The 15,252-nt window shown below is 37.9% G+C and overlaps 1 protein-coding gene across 3 annotated transcripts in view; it reads left to right on the top strand.

The window, feature by feature from the left end:
* Nucleotides 1–14,445, top strand: part of DPYSL4 (dihydropyrimidinase like 4) — a 29,047-nt gene extending 14,602 nt beyond the window's left edge. Inside the window, exons 9-14 of one of the 3 annotated variants that reach the window (XM_075072717.1) lie at nt 258–414; nt 2,435–2,576; nt 4,254–4,424; nt 6,196–6,375; nt 9,964–10,135; nt 12,412–14,445. In XM_075072717.1, coding sequence (XP_074928818.1) covers nt 258–414; nt 2,435–2,576; nt 4,254–4,424; nt 6,196–6,375; nt 9,964–10,135; nt 12,412–12,503 — 914 coding nt within the window. In that variant the 3' untranslated portion in view covers nt 12,504–14,445. The remainder of the gene's footprint in view (nt 1–257; nt 415–2,434; nt 2,577–4,253; nt 4,425–6,195; nt 6,376–9,963; nt 10,136–12,411) is intronic. The other 2 variants (XM_032799728.2, XM_032799727.2) reach the window with 2 other exon arrangements.
* Nucleotides 14,446–15,252: the final 807 nt, after the last annotated feature.

Here is a 15,252-nt window from a genome sequence, read left to right as displayed (position 1 = left end):
AGTGCCAAATAGGACTCTGGGGTTTGGCCAAGGCTGTTTCCTGATTGGTATCTTGTAATTTTACAAGGAATACTGTTCAACTTTGTAGCAATCTGATTGGCTGAGAGAAATTCAGAAAACTGAAACACAGAGAAACTGGCTCAAACCATCTTTTATTCCTAATCTGAGCATTTGTCTACAAATGTGGGAAAAGCGAGTTCACCATCAGGAGCATGTTACATATTTTCAGATTATGTATTAGCATTATTATTCTTTAGGCACAGTTGTGTATGGAGAGCCAATTACAGCGAGCCTTGGCACTGATGGATCACACTACTGGAGTAAGAATTGGGCTAAAGCTGCAGCCTTTGTTACATCTCCACCAGTTAGCCCTGACCCTACTACAGCTGATTATCTCACTTCTCTGTTATCATGGTGAGTTGGCAAGGAACGTAAATGACAGTGGCATGCGGAACAAAACCCAGTCCTTGGGGTTATTATTCTTCAACCTCAGAGATGGGCTGTCATAAACAGATAGCTAAGGGTTAATGGTTCTTTTACCTGTAAAGGGTTAACAAAGGGACCCAAATATCTGACTAGAGGACCAATCAGGAAACTGGATTTTTCAAAGTGAGGGAGGGAACTTCTGGGTGTGTTTTGTCTTTGTTCTGCCTGTTTGTTTTCTCTTGGCTATGAGGGAAGAGTCTTTTTTTTCTATCTCCAAGCTTCTTTCTACCCTTCTGTTTCCAAGTTGTGAGTACAAAAGGAAAAGCAATAGGTTTATATTGTATTTTGTATTTACATGTGTGAAGTTGCTGGAATGTTTAAATTGGATATCTTTTTGAATAAGGCTGATTATTCATATTTTCTTTTAAGCAATAGCCCTGTGTTATGTCATCTTGATGCAGTGATCATGTCATGTGTTTTTTCTTTCTTTTTTATATAAAGCTTTCTTTTTAAAACTTTTTGGATTTTCTTTTCCTAGTGAAGGCAAGGGGATAGGAATCTCTGTGCCAGGAGTACTGTCTCTCTCAGGGAAAGACTGGGAGGGGGGAGAAGAAGGAGGGGGGAAGGTAAATCGTCCTCTCTGTTTTGTGTTTCAAGGGATTGAAGCAGGGAAATCTCCTAGTATCCCCAGGGCGGGAAAATCTGGGAGGAAGTAAAGAGCAGGAAGGGAAGTGGGTTATTTCCCTTTGTTGGAGGCTCAGGGCATCTGAGTCTTGGGGGTCCCCCAGGGAAAGGTTTGGGGAGACCAGAGAGTTTATCAGGTACTCAGAATCCTGACTGGTGGCAGCGAGAGAAGATCCAAGCTGGTAATTAAGCTTGGAGGTTCATGCTAAGCACCCAGATTTTGGATGTGAAGGTCCAGATTTGGGAGAAAGGTTTATGATATGGGCCCAAAGAGCAGAGTAGAGTTTTGATCCAATCTCCTTACAGTTCCACACTGTCTGTATTAGGGGGTTTGGCTTAGGTCTTTGCTAGTCATCACCAAAAAGCTCACTGAGTAGAACCATTCAACAGGACTCCTTGTGGAGTAAAGTACTATTCAGTCTGAGTAGGGATGTTAAAATCAGGCCCCATAGTAACACCTGAAGACTGTGTAGGGTGAGACTATTGTCCTGTAGGAGGTTACCTTCGGTCGTAAATATTTTGCCCTAATAGGTCTCCTGATGAGAATTATTTTGCATTCTCTGAGATTTCACAAAATTCTTCTCGCTAGAGGTGTGACTGGACTCTAGGAAGCAAAGAGATTTGATCTGATTTGATTTGATTAATCTTTTCCCTGTGGAATAGTGTCCACAAACAGATAATAAAATATGCATATAATTCAATCTAAATACAGCCTTGACATAAATCAGGAAGGGTGTTTCAGGGCTCCTTGAGCAGACGTCGCTAGAGAGCCTTATTCTAGAGAACCACCTCAGCTCCCTCCTTTCCTTCTCCCATATCCCATCCCTATCAGCCTGGCTCAGATTTGTTGATTTATAATAGATTCTGGTATATAGAATCTGATTTTGTCCTGAGTCTGGCCCATAGCCAGGAATACCCCTGACATAAAAGGTCCTTTAGAATCATTTCTTGAAAGGCTGGCAGGGCCAAAAGAATGGATAAAGAATCAAGACTGGGATATTGATTTAAGGAGTGCAATTACTGGGCATTTAAGGTAACATTTTTAAAAGCATCTAGGCAATTAAATCCAATGGGACTTAAGAATTTAAATCACCTAGGCACCTTTGAAAATATTACCCTAAGGATGAAATTCACGGCTGCACAGAGGGCTAAGCACAAGACCTATGAGCCATTTATGTCACACTTAACCCGCTACACAGGAGATAATTTCACTCTTAAAGAGTAGATAATTATATAGAAAAGGCCCCTGCGTTATTATACTGAACAATACAATATGAGCAATCAATTTTGTCCATTAACTGCATTTTGGTTTGTTTTAACTCAGTGGGGATCTGCAGGTTGCAGGCAGTGCCCACTGCACATTTACCACCGCGCAGAAGGCAGTAGGAAAGGATAACTTTACCCTTATTCCAGAGGGAACAAATGGCATTGAAGAAAGAATGTCAATAATTTGGGAGAAGTGTGTGGTAAGAAACTAAATAGGTGTAAATGTTCACTGAATTATCAATGCAAGTGTATGCAAGTGGCATTTTTGTCAGATATGAAGACTTAGAAAATAGCAAGATTTTCTTTAATGGAAGGGAAAGAGGTACATTATCTTCTTACATTGCTAAATGCCTCATTGTGTGACATTATCTAGGCTGTTACTTAAAAAAGCTTTGCTAATGAGAGAAAATGTAACATTTGAATGTAAATGTCTTGAAAGAGCTCCTTATTAGGAGAATATTCTATCCCAGTCTGAACTGTGATCAGAAATAAAAGTCTATCCAGAAGATTTTTGTAAAGGCAAGGAATGGAATTTCCATTTGTATTCTTTTCCTGTAGGACTGGGCAAGCTATATGGAATTTGTTCATTTGTAATTTCTGCAACATTATAGTACCCGCAAAATAAGTTGTGAGTCTCGGTGTTGACTTCAGTGAGCTTTGGATCAGGTCCGCAATGAATCTTGAGTGTAGTTTGTTATTAGAGAGACAAGGTGTGTGAGGTAATATCTTTTATTGGCCCAGCTTCAGCTGGGGAAAGACAAGCTTAAGAGCTACAGAAACCTCTTCTTCAGGTTTGTTATGTTAGCTGTGCTTTTTACAATGCACTTAAGTATTTAGCTCAGGGATCAGCAACCTTTGGCACGCAGCTCGCCAGGGTAAGCACCCTGGCGGGCCAAACTGGTTTGTTTACCTGTCACATCAGCAGGTTCGGCCAATCACGGCTCCCAGTGGCTGCAGTTCACTGCCCCAGGCCAATAGGGGCTGCGGGAAGCGGCGTGGGATGAGAGATGTGCTGGCCGCCACTTCCTACCACGCCCATTGGCCTGGAGCAGTGAACCGCAGCCAGTGGAAGCTGCAATTGGCCGATCCTGCTGACGCGGCAGACAAACAAACTGGCCTGGCCCACCAGGGTGCTTACCCTGGCAGACCACGTGCCAAAGGTTGCCAGTCCCTGGTTTAGCCTATACTAACAGTGTTCACCTTTGAAAATATTCATCTTCATTGGAGCCCTGTCTCTCTGACTAGGTTCTTATACCTTACCCATTATTATACTATCTGAGTGCTTTATTCTGGTACCTCCAGTTTCTTGTATCCTTCTCCTAGTAACATGTTGAGGATCAATAACACTTAGAAAGCTCTCGTTCCAATAAACATGATATTTTTCTATCTAAGACAAGAAATTATATAATCTAAAGATTGACGGACTTCAGTATCAATTAAATAAAGTTCTGGGTGTGAGCCCAATACCTGATGAGAGAAATGAGTCTTGCAGGTGAAAGTGCTGCAAAATGAATGATACACAGTAGTTGCCACAGACCTTTCTGTAGCCTCACTTCACCATGTGCACTTATTATTCAGTTTTGTGGAATGCAATGTCTGTTGTGTTGAGCAGTATTCATGTCATAGGAGCACCTACATAGTGACTATAAAATGGAAGCTGTAATCAGTTTCCAAACGTATGACATTATAACAGTCTTTAATGACTAGTTCTGCAGGGACAGCCAATTTTTGAATTAAATATGAGGCCCAAGATTGTGTGATCTTCTCTGTGTACAAATATCATTAATTCTAGACAAAATTGCAAATTCATTTTTGATAAGATCTCATTTTCTGATGATAGGTTTCCTTTCTCAATCTCCTTTCTTTCTGATTTCCAGGCCTCGGGGAAGATGGATGAGAATGATTTTGTAGCAGTGACCAGTACAAATGCAGCCAAAATCTTTAATTTTTATCCCAGGAAGGGACGAATTGCTGTCGGTTCTGATGCTGACCTAGTTATATGGAATCCCAAGGCTACAAAAATTGTCTCAGCAAAAACCCACCATCTGGTAAAATCATTTTGTGAGATTTAATTTCTTTTTTTCTTTATAGGATTTTGCAACCAGGTGTATTAGTGAAATAATGTATTCCTTTTAATCAGAGAGAAATTGAAACAGAGAGGATTTGGGTAAAATATTAGTATAATTGTTTATTAAATCTCAGTGGGAATAGGGAAATAAATCCCTTTTGTTATTGGCATTTACTGCAATGGCACCAAAAATATGTAGAGTAATGCTGTAGAATATGCAGTAGCAAAACGATACATGATGACCATTCTTTTTCTGTAAATGTGATGCTATTAGTATGTACTGTATAGGCATAGAAAAAAATGTACAATCCTAACCTGATCATTTTCCTGTCCCAGCATTTCTCCTGAATTCCACTGACTAACCTTGAATTGTTGAACATGTGGAATTTAAAGGGCTATGACTGTAATTAAGATTTAACAGAACTATTGAGATTTAAGTTTGTTTTAGTTAGCAAATTACTGGGACTGTTGATATATTCCCCGAGGGTTGGAGAAATGCAAGGGCTGTACTCTTTCAAATGTAAAACTAAAAAGAGGAAGCAAGATTGATTCCATTTTGGACAGCTGTGTAGGGGCCATTCATACTGGAACAAACCCTGGGGTCCTTACTCTGTGTTTACTCAGCCCTTTCTCAGAGCTTTCACCAACTGGAACTCGGGGATGAATATCAGCTACTTAGGAACACCTCCTTACCCTTATCTCTGCAAATGATTCACCAGCTGAGAAACTACCCCCACTCTCAAAAGCCATTTGCCAAAGGGAATCTTTCAACAACACGAATCTTACTGGAGATCCAAACCTAGCTTTCCTACCCTGTCCCTGGTCCCAAATAGGCATGTCACTCTCTCTTTGGTAATATTCCACTGGGGAAAGACTCTGTGTCTGTTCAAACTGTACCTTCTCTAGGGTTTCCCAGTTCATAGGTATCCCAAAATGAACTCCTACCTGGAACTTGAGAAGCACAGTAATATTTGAAGGGTTAGTGGTAAAACTACATGTAACATTAGTAAAATGTAGAGGGTAGAACTGGTTTAAATCTTTTAGTTGAAATATTTTTGACAAAAAATGAATTTTTGACCAAAATGAAATTTTATGGTATTTTGTTTGAACAGAAACAGATGTTTTTCAGTATGATTTTCAATAAAGAAAAATTGCTTTTGCTCTTCAGAAACCAAAAATTATTACCTTTGTATCAAAAATTGTTTTTGAAAGCTGAAGAAGATTTTTCATTTGGAGGTGTTGAGAATATTTAAAAAAAAAGAAAGAAAAAAACTCCATAGGAAGTTTTGAAAAATAAAATGTTTTCAAATTTTCCACAAAATATAATTGGAATTTTTCAACCAGTTCAACTAGAGAACTTGCTGTTTCCTGACAAACATAGCAAAAGATTCCATGATGTCCAAGGTGAGTGTCAGCAGAAGCCTGCTGGGGATCTAGGTTAAGCAATTGGAACTTATCCATACCTATAATTGGGCTCTGGTTTGCTTCACAAGTAGCGTAGTGTGTGGTTTAGCTAGTGCTAAATGTTCATGAATTTTGTTTGTCCATTCCAGTTTGCCTTAGCTCACCAAATTGCTAGAGCTCCTCATTTTTTCAAATCTAATCTAAAGGATTATTTAAGGAATGATTAATTATACAGGAAGAAAGTATTACACAAATGTGTGTATATATAATTGGGTAGGCCGTGGGTTTATGGCTTTTTTGTTTTTAACCCTAAACTAACTCTGAATATCCTGGTTTGGATTTGTCAGAATGTGGAATATAATATATTTGAAGGAACAGAGTGTCGTGGTTCCCCTACTGTTGTTATAAGTCAAGGAAAAGTTGTGCTGGAAGATGGAAACTTCTTTGTCATCCAAGGGTCTGGTCGCTTTGTTCCTAGAAAGACATTCCCTGATTTTGTTTATAAAAGAATAAAGGCAAGAAACAGGGTAAGGAGAATTTTTATTTGCAAGAAAACAATGTCTGTTCTAATTTAACCATTTTCTCATATTGCTATTAGTGTTGTGTTACAGCATCCCACAGCCTCCTGGTAGGACAGAGAAGGGAAAGGGGGCCCTTTACAGAAGTAAAAATATTATTGATGTTATCTGCTTGTAGGCTTTGAAAAGGTGTAAAATTATCAAATAACTGCTCTTGTGCATTGGCCGGCTTATGCATAAACAATGTTACTGTTCAAATGACAATTCTTACACCTGATACCACTTAGTAATTCACATTCATCTGAATATAAAAGTAAACTGTACTGAATTTTTATATACAGTTGCATCAAATATTTTGTATTGGATGATAAGGTATGGAGTGTCTCCCTGGGCAAATGGAATGTCTTCAAGGAGAATCAAGGGTAAACTAATCTACTACTAATTACAGAAGAGTAGACAGGAAAAGTACAAAGACGTAAGATGCATTATGTATCTAGCAGCAAAGAGTCCTGTGGCACCTTATAGACTAACAGATGTTTTGGAGCATGAGCTTTCATGCACGTATCTGACAAAGTGGGTATTCACCCACGAAAGCTCATGCTCCAAAATGTCTGTTAGTCTATAAGGTGCCACAAGACTCTTTGCTGCTTTTACAGATCCAGACTAACACGGCTACCCCTCTGATATTATGTATCTAATTTCATGATCCTTCTAAATTCAATTTGAAAGATAAAATGTTAAAATAATATATTTAATCTGAATGACATGATACATTATAATGAAATGATGGTAACATTTTTACAATTTAACTGTAGATATTTCTCATTAAAGATGTCCCGGGCTTAGTGGGTCTCTGATACTTTTATTTCAAATAGTCAGTGCAGGAAACCACACGGGGATATATCCCCTAATGAAATTAATTAAGTTCTTCTCACAGATCTTTTTAGCCATTGTTGGCAAACTCTTATTGCCTCCAATTGTGCAAATTGGTCATTAGTGTTTTCTGAACAAATACTTTAAATCTGTTACATGTATGTGATTGTAGCAAGTATGCGCTCATCCAAGAATGTTTAGACTGGAGAAAATTCTAAAAAATGTCAAAGTCAATGAGGATTGCAGGGGAACAGAGAGTTCCCAATACCTCTGCAGATTTGACTTCTTCTTTAAGTTGCTCATTTGGGCCCTGGATTGCTCCCTTCCTGCTAGCCATATCCCCTGTGCTGGCAACTGGGAGAAGGAATAACATAGGAAATGGTATGGCAATTCTGTCACAGGAATGACTTATTTCTGTATGTAAGTAAATAGTTAATAGATAAGGTACTAATACAAGAAGCTCAGAAATATTTTCAGTAGTTCCTGCATTTTATAGGACCAATAAGACTTATTCTACACTAGCTTCCATTGGTGGCTCCTTATATCATCTCTTAGCTGCACCACGCCTCCATTTTTCCATGTATTATGTGGATGTTATTTGAAGTATGGAGGGCAAGTATCAGTAACCACTTCATTTCTCCCAAATACACCAATGCACATTGGCAACTACAGCAATAACCACCTGACATGATTTACTGTAGCTTTTCTTTTCTCTGTGAATTCATCACTGTAATAGAGGCACAACAGTGGAAGGCAGAACAAGTCAAAGAAACTGACAGAACCTTGTAAAAAAATATAAATCCTGTTCATGGCAGCTAGCCTTATCTTTTAAAGCTGCCATCTCTGGTCATTTAAAACTAGAGTGGAAGCAATGATCTGTGCAGTGACCATATTACGTGCCCTCTCACCCACCTACACTCCTTCCTAACTTTCTGGTATGGCCAAGAAAATGACACTTATCCTGTAATATGAAGGATTGCTCCTGTATTCTCTCCTACCTGCATTTCCCCCACATATTTTGCACCCTTTCTTAACTTGCAGATAAGCAATTGCTAAGTCTGGTTGATCCCACTCGATGTGACAAAAGGCCTCCAGGCTATTTGCTACCAATCAAACTCCATCTATGTTATGTTTGAAAGTAAAAACATTGTGTCATTTTTCATCATCCAAGGAAGGCACTTTGCTAAATATAAACTTTTGCTCACATGAAGCTGGAGGTTCCTAGACTCTGAGTTAAATAATAATTGGTCATCAGATCAGGTGGGTGCTGATTGCTTGTGAAATTAATTCATTTGGGCAGTCACATTTGATATTATGGGTAGTTAGTCTGCTTGTCTGCATTACATTTTTTGATCCCTTGTCTAGCATTGGCTTTTTGGAGAGAGAAAAGAGTCCAAAATGTTGTTAGAAAATATTGTACCGGAAATGAACTTTACACAGTTGTCAGGATTACAGAGATGAAGATCAGATGGCATGGCAGTTTAGCAGGGAAGCTGAAATGCTATTTTAAAATGCAAAATAGTTATTCTTTACAATTTGTATCTATCCTGACTTCATTATGCTCAACTCCAAACCTTTTTCTGTTTTCTAAATGCTCTGTTCTAATTTTTGATCATGAAATGACTGGTACATAGTGTGACTTGGGATGAGAAATAGCTGGCTGCAGGTAATAATGGAATACTGGTAATGTAGCTATTTCTCTGCACTAGCTTCAGATCTTTCTACCAGTCGAGAAGATGGATGGTTTAAAGTAGCACCTGATGCAATAGGACATTGTAGTCATGCTGTGCCAGGTTCCGTTGAGTTGTGTCACATCAGAACTCACAACGTACCAAAGGAAAAACAGAATGGAATGTGAGATGGAAAAATGGCTTTTTTGTTGTTCTCTGTAACAAAAAATAAAAATACAATAAGTCTTTTGCCAATAAACCAAAATTATGCACTGCTTTTTTCTCATGGCCACTGCCAAGTGCCCCAATCTAGCCCTGGAGATGAAAATATTGAACTCAGTGTTAGGAGGTGAAGAATACTGGTTTGAAGAATCAACTGGATTGCAAGCTGTTCAGGGAAGAGCCAATATCTTTCTGTGGTAGTGTACAGTGCTCAGCATGCACTGAGGCACTGTAAAAATAAAGACATTAACAGTATTACTGGTAATAAAATTAATGCTAGAACCCTGAAGACACACTGGGCTTGATTCTGATTTTTCCTTAAGGCATCTTTACACAGTTCTGGCAGCTTAAAAGGGCCTGAAACCGGGTGTTGTAATTTAAGGTGAGGGCAGTGTAATGGGGCCTTAGTGTGACTGAGCACCATGTTCACTGTATCCAAGATACACTGACAGCAAGCACTTCCTCTTTCATCTCTCTGTATTATATTTTGGGGGAGCCAGGGTACCGTGGCATCACCATGTGGCCAATTTAATGGAAAGGGACCTTTGAATGGGAGACTGACAAGGTTGATAGAGCCCAAAAGTGACCTGCCATTTTCTTTTTTATGCCAGCCAAAATCTATGTGACTCCTTGTAAAATAATTTTCCAGAGAAATGTTTAATGTTCTTTCTTCTGAAACAAATAACCTGAACTTATGTGCAACTCTACAATAACAACTCAGGATATGTATGACAGAGCGAAGAACAATCAGTAAGGGAACAGATTTCAGCTTCAAATTTCTCATAATTTTATTCAGAATCAGCTCACATGTTTATCCTCTATCTCGCTACAGCTTGCTGAAATTCATGGTGTTCCCAGGGGGCTTTATGATGGGCCAGTTCATGATATCATAGTGACTGCTAAAGCTGTAGCCCCAACTCCTACTTCAAGGATAGCTCCCTGCTCAGGCAAAATACCAACTCTTCCTGTCCGCAATCTGCATCTGTCAGGATTCAGCTTGTCTGGTAAGTTTGCTCAGTGGGTACAGTAGCATTTTCAGGTAGAGATTAACATGGGTAGTTTAGACTGGCTGAGAAGTGCAATATTGTTTACAAACCATACCCCAGTCTTGCAGTGAGTTCCCTGCAGGCAGACTTGTGCACCCATGAGGAACCCTGCTGAACTTAATGCAGCTCCAAACGTGTTCAGGGGTCCATTCAAATTGAGCTCAATGGCAGGGTCAGAGCTTATGTTATGTTACTCAAGTAAAAGAAAAGATCAAGGTATAGAATTGCATTAGTAATTTCTGCTAATGGAAAAAGACAAATTGTATTAACAACTAAGTTTATGTGATGATTGCCATGCTGCTTTTGAGAAATCACTTTCCCCACTACAGTACAATTTGCAGAGCTATAGTATCTTACATACACAGGCAACACAAAATTCTTCCAGATGGTTGAAAGCTATCCATGCAAATATATTAAAGTATGTAGGTTACAAGATACCAGAGAGGATGCATGTCAAGTTTGAATTTAAAAAATGAGGTGGCCAGTGGGTGTGAAACAGAGAAGACAAAGGAGCCAAGGACAGGTATCAGACTGATTAGGTCTGACAATAGAGGTTGAAATCTTGGCCGCATTTAAATTGATGGCAAAATTCCTATTAACTTCACTGAGGCCAGGAATTCAGCATGAGTTGTATCCTTTTCCGATTCCATAAAATAAGTGGTTGGATATGTAGGAAATCTATGAGAGGAAGATAGCTGAAATGCAAACAAACTCGGAAAAGGCATCAAGTAGTATTCTATGGTTAAAGCACAAAGGTCAAAGCAGATGAGGAGAGAGAGAGTGAGAAGGAATCATAGTTACAGACGAGAAAATTACTAAGCACAGATACAGCAATGGATGAATTCAGTACTGTGGCTAGAGTGGAGGTGAGATGACAAATGCTCATGTACAGTAAGCTTGTTTTAGAGAAGGTCAATGGCTAGATGAAAAGATCATCTCTCAAGATTTTATTTAAAAAGGGAGAATCACAACTAAACTAGTAGCCAATAGAGGAAGTGGATATAAGAAGGAATAGTCACCCAGATCTTATGACGAATGTTCAGAACAGCAGTGCTTCAACCAATGGCTTGGAGACTGTCACATCTTTATAAAGGCATCATACACTCACATAAATGATTTACTGCTTCTGAATTTCCTGAATTGAAGATTCAGACCAGTTGTTATGACAGCCATTAGGAAAGGGAGGAGTACTGCATATCTAGTTGCACAATGGTAGGTTTAAATTTATTTCATGTTAATTTTGATATAAATCCTGGTGTAAATAAATTTGAAATTTGACGTCTACTTAAAAAAAAATCATACAGTGGAATGCAGTTTCCACTATTTTAGCCACAGTGATTCAATTTTGAGTTTTATTTGAATCACGGGAGTACCACACACACTTTCTTCAGTTATTTGGCGTATATAGACATCATGCACATGCTGCTCAGCTTAGTGTCACACTGTACTTGGTACATGAACATGTATGCCATAGCTAAGAAGAATTTTGAAAGCAAATGCCACATTATACAATTACTGATAAAACTCTGCACTTAATTGGCTGAGATCACATGGATCCTTGACAGCTCTACATGAAATGAAGTCCCAAAATGTTATTATCTGGAAATTATTTATTCATGGAGAAACAAATCATTACAAAAAATTCCTAGAATCAGTATGCAAAGGATTTTTCCAGGAAACCAGTTAGAATTTTCCAGTTCCTTCCAATTAGAATACAGTCGTTCATTGCATTTGACAGCATTTCCTATAATTAACCCTTTTAAGTTGTTCTCATTATGTATAGTAGCATGTTTAGTTTCCCCACTACTAAGCTTGAAATATGCTTTGGTTATATCTCATTCTAAGCATGAAAACATAATAATATAATTTGATCTTTAAATTATCAGTATAGTTTCTAGCTTCAGTGGTGATTAAGAGGGTTGCTAAAATGCAAAAGCATTTTAATTAAAAATTACAAGATTCTACAGATTATACAGTTCATTGGTCATGTCACTGCTACATACCTTGTTTATAAAGTTGTCCCAAAGTGTAAAAAGTGTAGGTATTTATTTTTGTTTGAATTTTATTGTTGAGTTTCCAAATCAATATACATTAAGAACAAATAAATTGCTATTGATTACCTGTGTACATATATATTGTTATGAAAAAAACATTTCATTTAATAATTCCTGTATTTAAATCAATGCGGTTGTCACTTGTTTGTAGCCCTTTGATTTCTATGCCTTCTCTTCTAGGATCTCAAACAGATGACCATATTGCAAGACGCCCTGCTCAAAAAATCATTGCACCCCCTGGTGGACGTTCCAATATTACATCTTTGTCATAATGATTCCAAATGGGATGTATTGTATTCCCTGCCAATCAGTCTTGGTTTCCACTGGAGCAGGTGATCTGGGGAACTGCATTTTTCAACATCAGTTTCACATTTACAGAAAATGTGTCTTAAAAGATTGCTTTGTTTACACTCTCCCAGAACACCTTGCTTTATGAGCTGGAAGTGCAGCTCTAAGTAGCAAATTTAACAATTAATTATAGGTCATAATGTACACGGGCAGGGCAAGGGGCTTGGGTGGAGTGGACAGCATGGAAATATAAAATTGATCTGCCATCAAGCTCAGGATAAAGTTAACCATGTGTCAGTTTACCCCCCACCCCCCACTCTTTCTCTGAGTGGAAAATAGGCTAAAAATACCCAAGATAATAGAACTCCCATCAAGTATTTTAAATATGTTTCTCGCTCAAATAGATATTCAGCAGATCTTTGACATGTGCATGTAAACAATAAGAAGTTAATTTAAAAATGTGTTCAGCAGTGCTGCTGGCCGTCTTGTAATCAGGACAAAGCTGTAGACATGTTTTGTGTTTAATAGGTTCTTTGTTTCCTTTCCAATAACAACTACTGCCCTTTGTACTCTAAGGAATTTTAACTGGTAAACACTCAACTCTGTATGTTTTTAATACAGTTAGTTATATCTATCTTGTTGTTGAAATGATCAATAATCATATATTTATACTATCTCATTGCTCAGGCCTTGAACATGCCTTGGGAATCATTGTCACTCTGTACCAATGTGACAGCATGAATATAAGAAATCGAAGTGTGTTCTAAATGTTCATGGAGTTAGTTGTCATAGTATCGATATAGGCATACTAATGTATTGAGCTTTTTGGGTTTTTTTTCATAGTTGTATTTCTGGAACACAGAGATGACAGTGGAAGTTCCAGTGTATTTTAGTCTTTTTGTTAGACTTGTTTTTTAAAGATTATTTATACAGTTTTCCAAGTACCTAGCAGAGGCACATTTGAAGGCCAGTTGCATCTGATGGACTCTTTTATAAAGCTTAATACAACAGGTTTATTATATTTAAAGCTCTGTACAGTAAAGGTGATCTTATATGCAGTATCATTCCATAAAACTATGCATGTAATGTCGACAAAATCACTATTTGGATTTTTTTGTTCATTGCTTTCAATAAAGTTTGTTGGAAATCACCAAAATTTTAAGGCCATTTGATTAATCTTTGTCTACTGTCTTTGTCTATTATAGGCTCTTATCCATAGTGAATCATCAAACTTATACACTTTGAGTTTGATCTGATTCCTTTTATCAAGGGAAAGAGGCCTATTGACTTCAGAGAATCTGGATGAGATCTTGTTTACCAAGGGCTCTATAATTAGACTGTTCATAGTTCCCAAACTAGTCTGAGTGCTTACCTCAAACTCTTTGAGCTGTAAATCAGGCTGAAACACTATAAGCTCAGTCAGTCTTCCCCATTAGATTTCTAGTACTTTCTGGTTTCTACTAGACTAGTGAAAGCTTTGAGAATGAAATTTCTTGGACTATTTCCGTACTTCCATTTTTAGCCCCATCTGAAACTAGGAAGTAAAGATGCACATAAAAATTACGGAAAGACAACAGTTCAGGATTTGCTACAGTGGCAAAGATGTATGAAATCTTCCCATACTTTCATTTTAGATTTGTGTTTTAATAAAAATTTCATCTGGATATAGCAAAATTATAGTCTTTGAATGGAGTGTTTCATTGTTTGGAATTATTTCTTCAGTTTATGGCCCTATTGTTATTTCACTAGTTCAGCTGAAAGCAACTTGAGCTAGTAAATCTTTTATGGGGCTATTCTTTCCTATTAATATGTTTTAAGAAAGTGAAAAATTTTAGGAGTAAAAAGATGTGCAGTAAATATAAAAACTGCCCTGGGTTTCAGAGTGTACAGGGGATTAAGCTGGGCCAGAATAAAGCCCTATTTTTTTTCCTTCTTCTTCTTCATAAAAATGACTTTAAGTCCAGAAACTATACACACCAAGTACTTGAAAAAACAAAATGATCTTTCCCAGAGGTGTAGTTATCTCAGCTCACAGCCTTCTAGCCAACCATTCACAAACACGTTTGCTAGAATGCCAAACTTCATTAGAGCACTGAAAAAGATCAGAGCTTTGAAACCTCCACCTGCCACACAGATAAGTGATGAGGCTATAAGATGTTGCTGTAACCGTACCTTTTTCATTTCCATATGGGTTTTCTGTACCATACACTCATACTCCATTGATTCACAATAGGCAAACCTCGAAAGAATGGCTCGTGAAATTGCTAGTAATTCCTAGCTTTGGTAGAGCTTCTGTTCCCATATGTCAATGTATTGCATAAGTGCCAGAATCCAAAAATTCTGAAGTTTCTGCATTTTTTTAACTTCACAATAGATTTTGGGCCTGTAGGTTTTGGGCAATGACTGAGGCCAGTACTTATTTGTAATGGACTATTTTATCCATCCTTATGCTGAAATACCATAGTGATGAGCTGCAGCTGGTAGCGACAGAGTGAGTTCCTTTCAATGAATTCAGTGTTTGGAATAATTGTTGAGAATTTTTGTTGCTCTTGTAAAGAGTTTTGAGCACTGGATAGCATGTCAGTTGGGGGACACACTCCTTTAATTGCATTTAGAGCTTCTAAAAACCCCAGACATTGTCAAAACTTATGCAATAGTTCTGCCTTATTTACAGATGTGATGATCATCCCTCTTTAAGCTGTCTCAGATTGGGTTCCCAGTAATTGAAGCACT

The sequence above is a fragment of the Chelonoidis abingdonii genome, chromosome 15, assembly GCF_003597395.2.
Source record: "Chelonoidis abingdonii isolate Lonesome George chromosome 15, CheloAbing_2.0, whole genome shotgun sequence".
Classification (NCBI taxonomy): Eukaryota; Metazoa; Chordata; order Testudines; family Testudinidae; genus Chelonoidis; species Chelonoidis abingdonii.
Note: the sequence above shows the minus strand (reverse complement) of the source record. Positions and strands in the feature narration are given on the sequence as shown.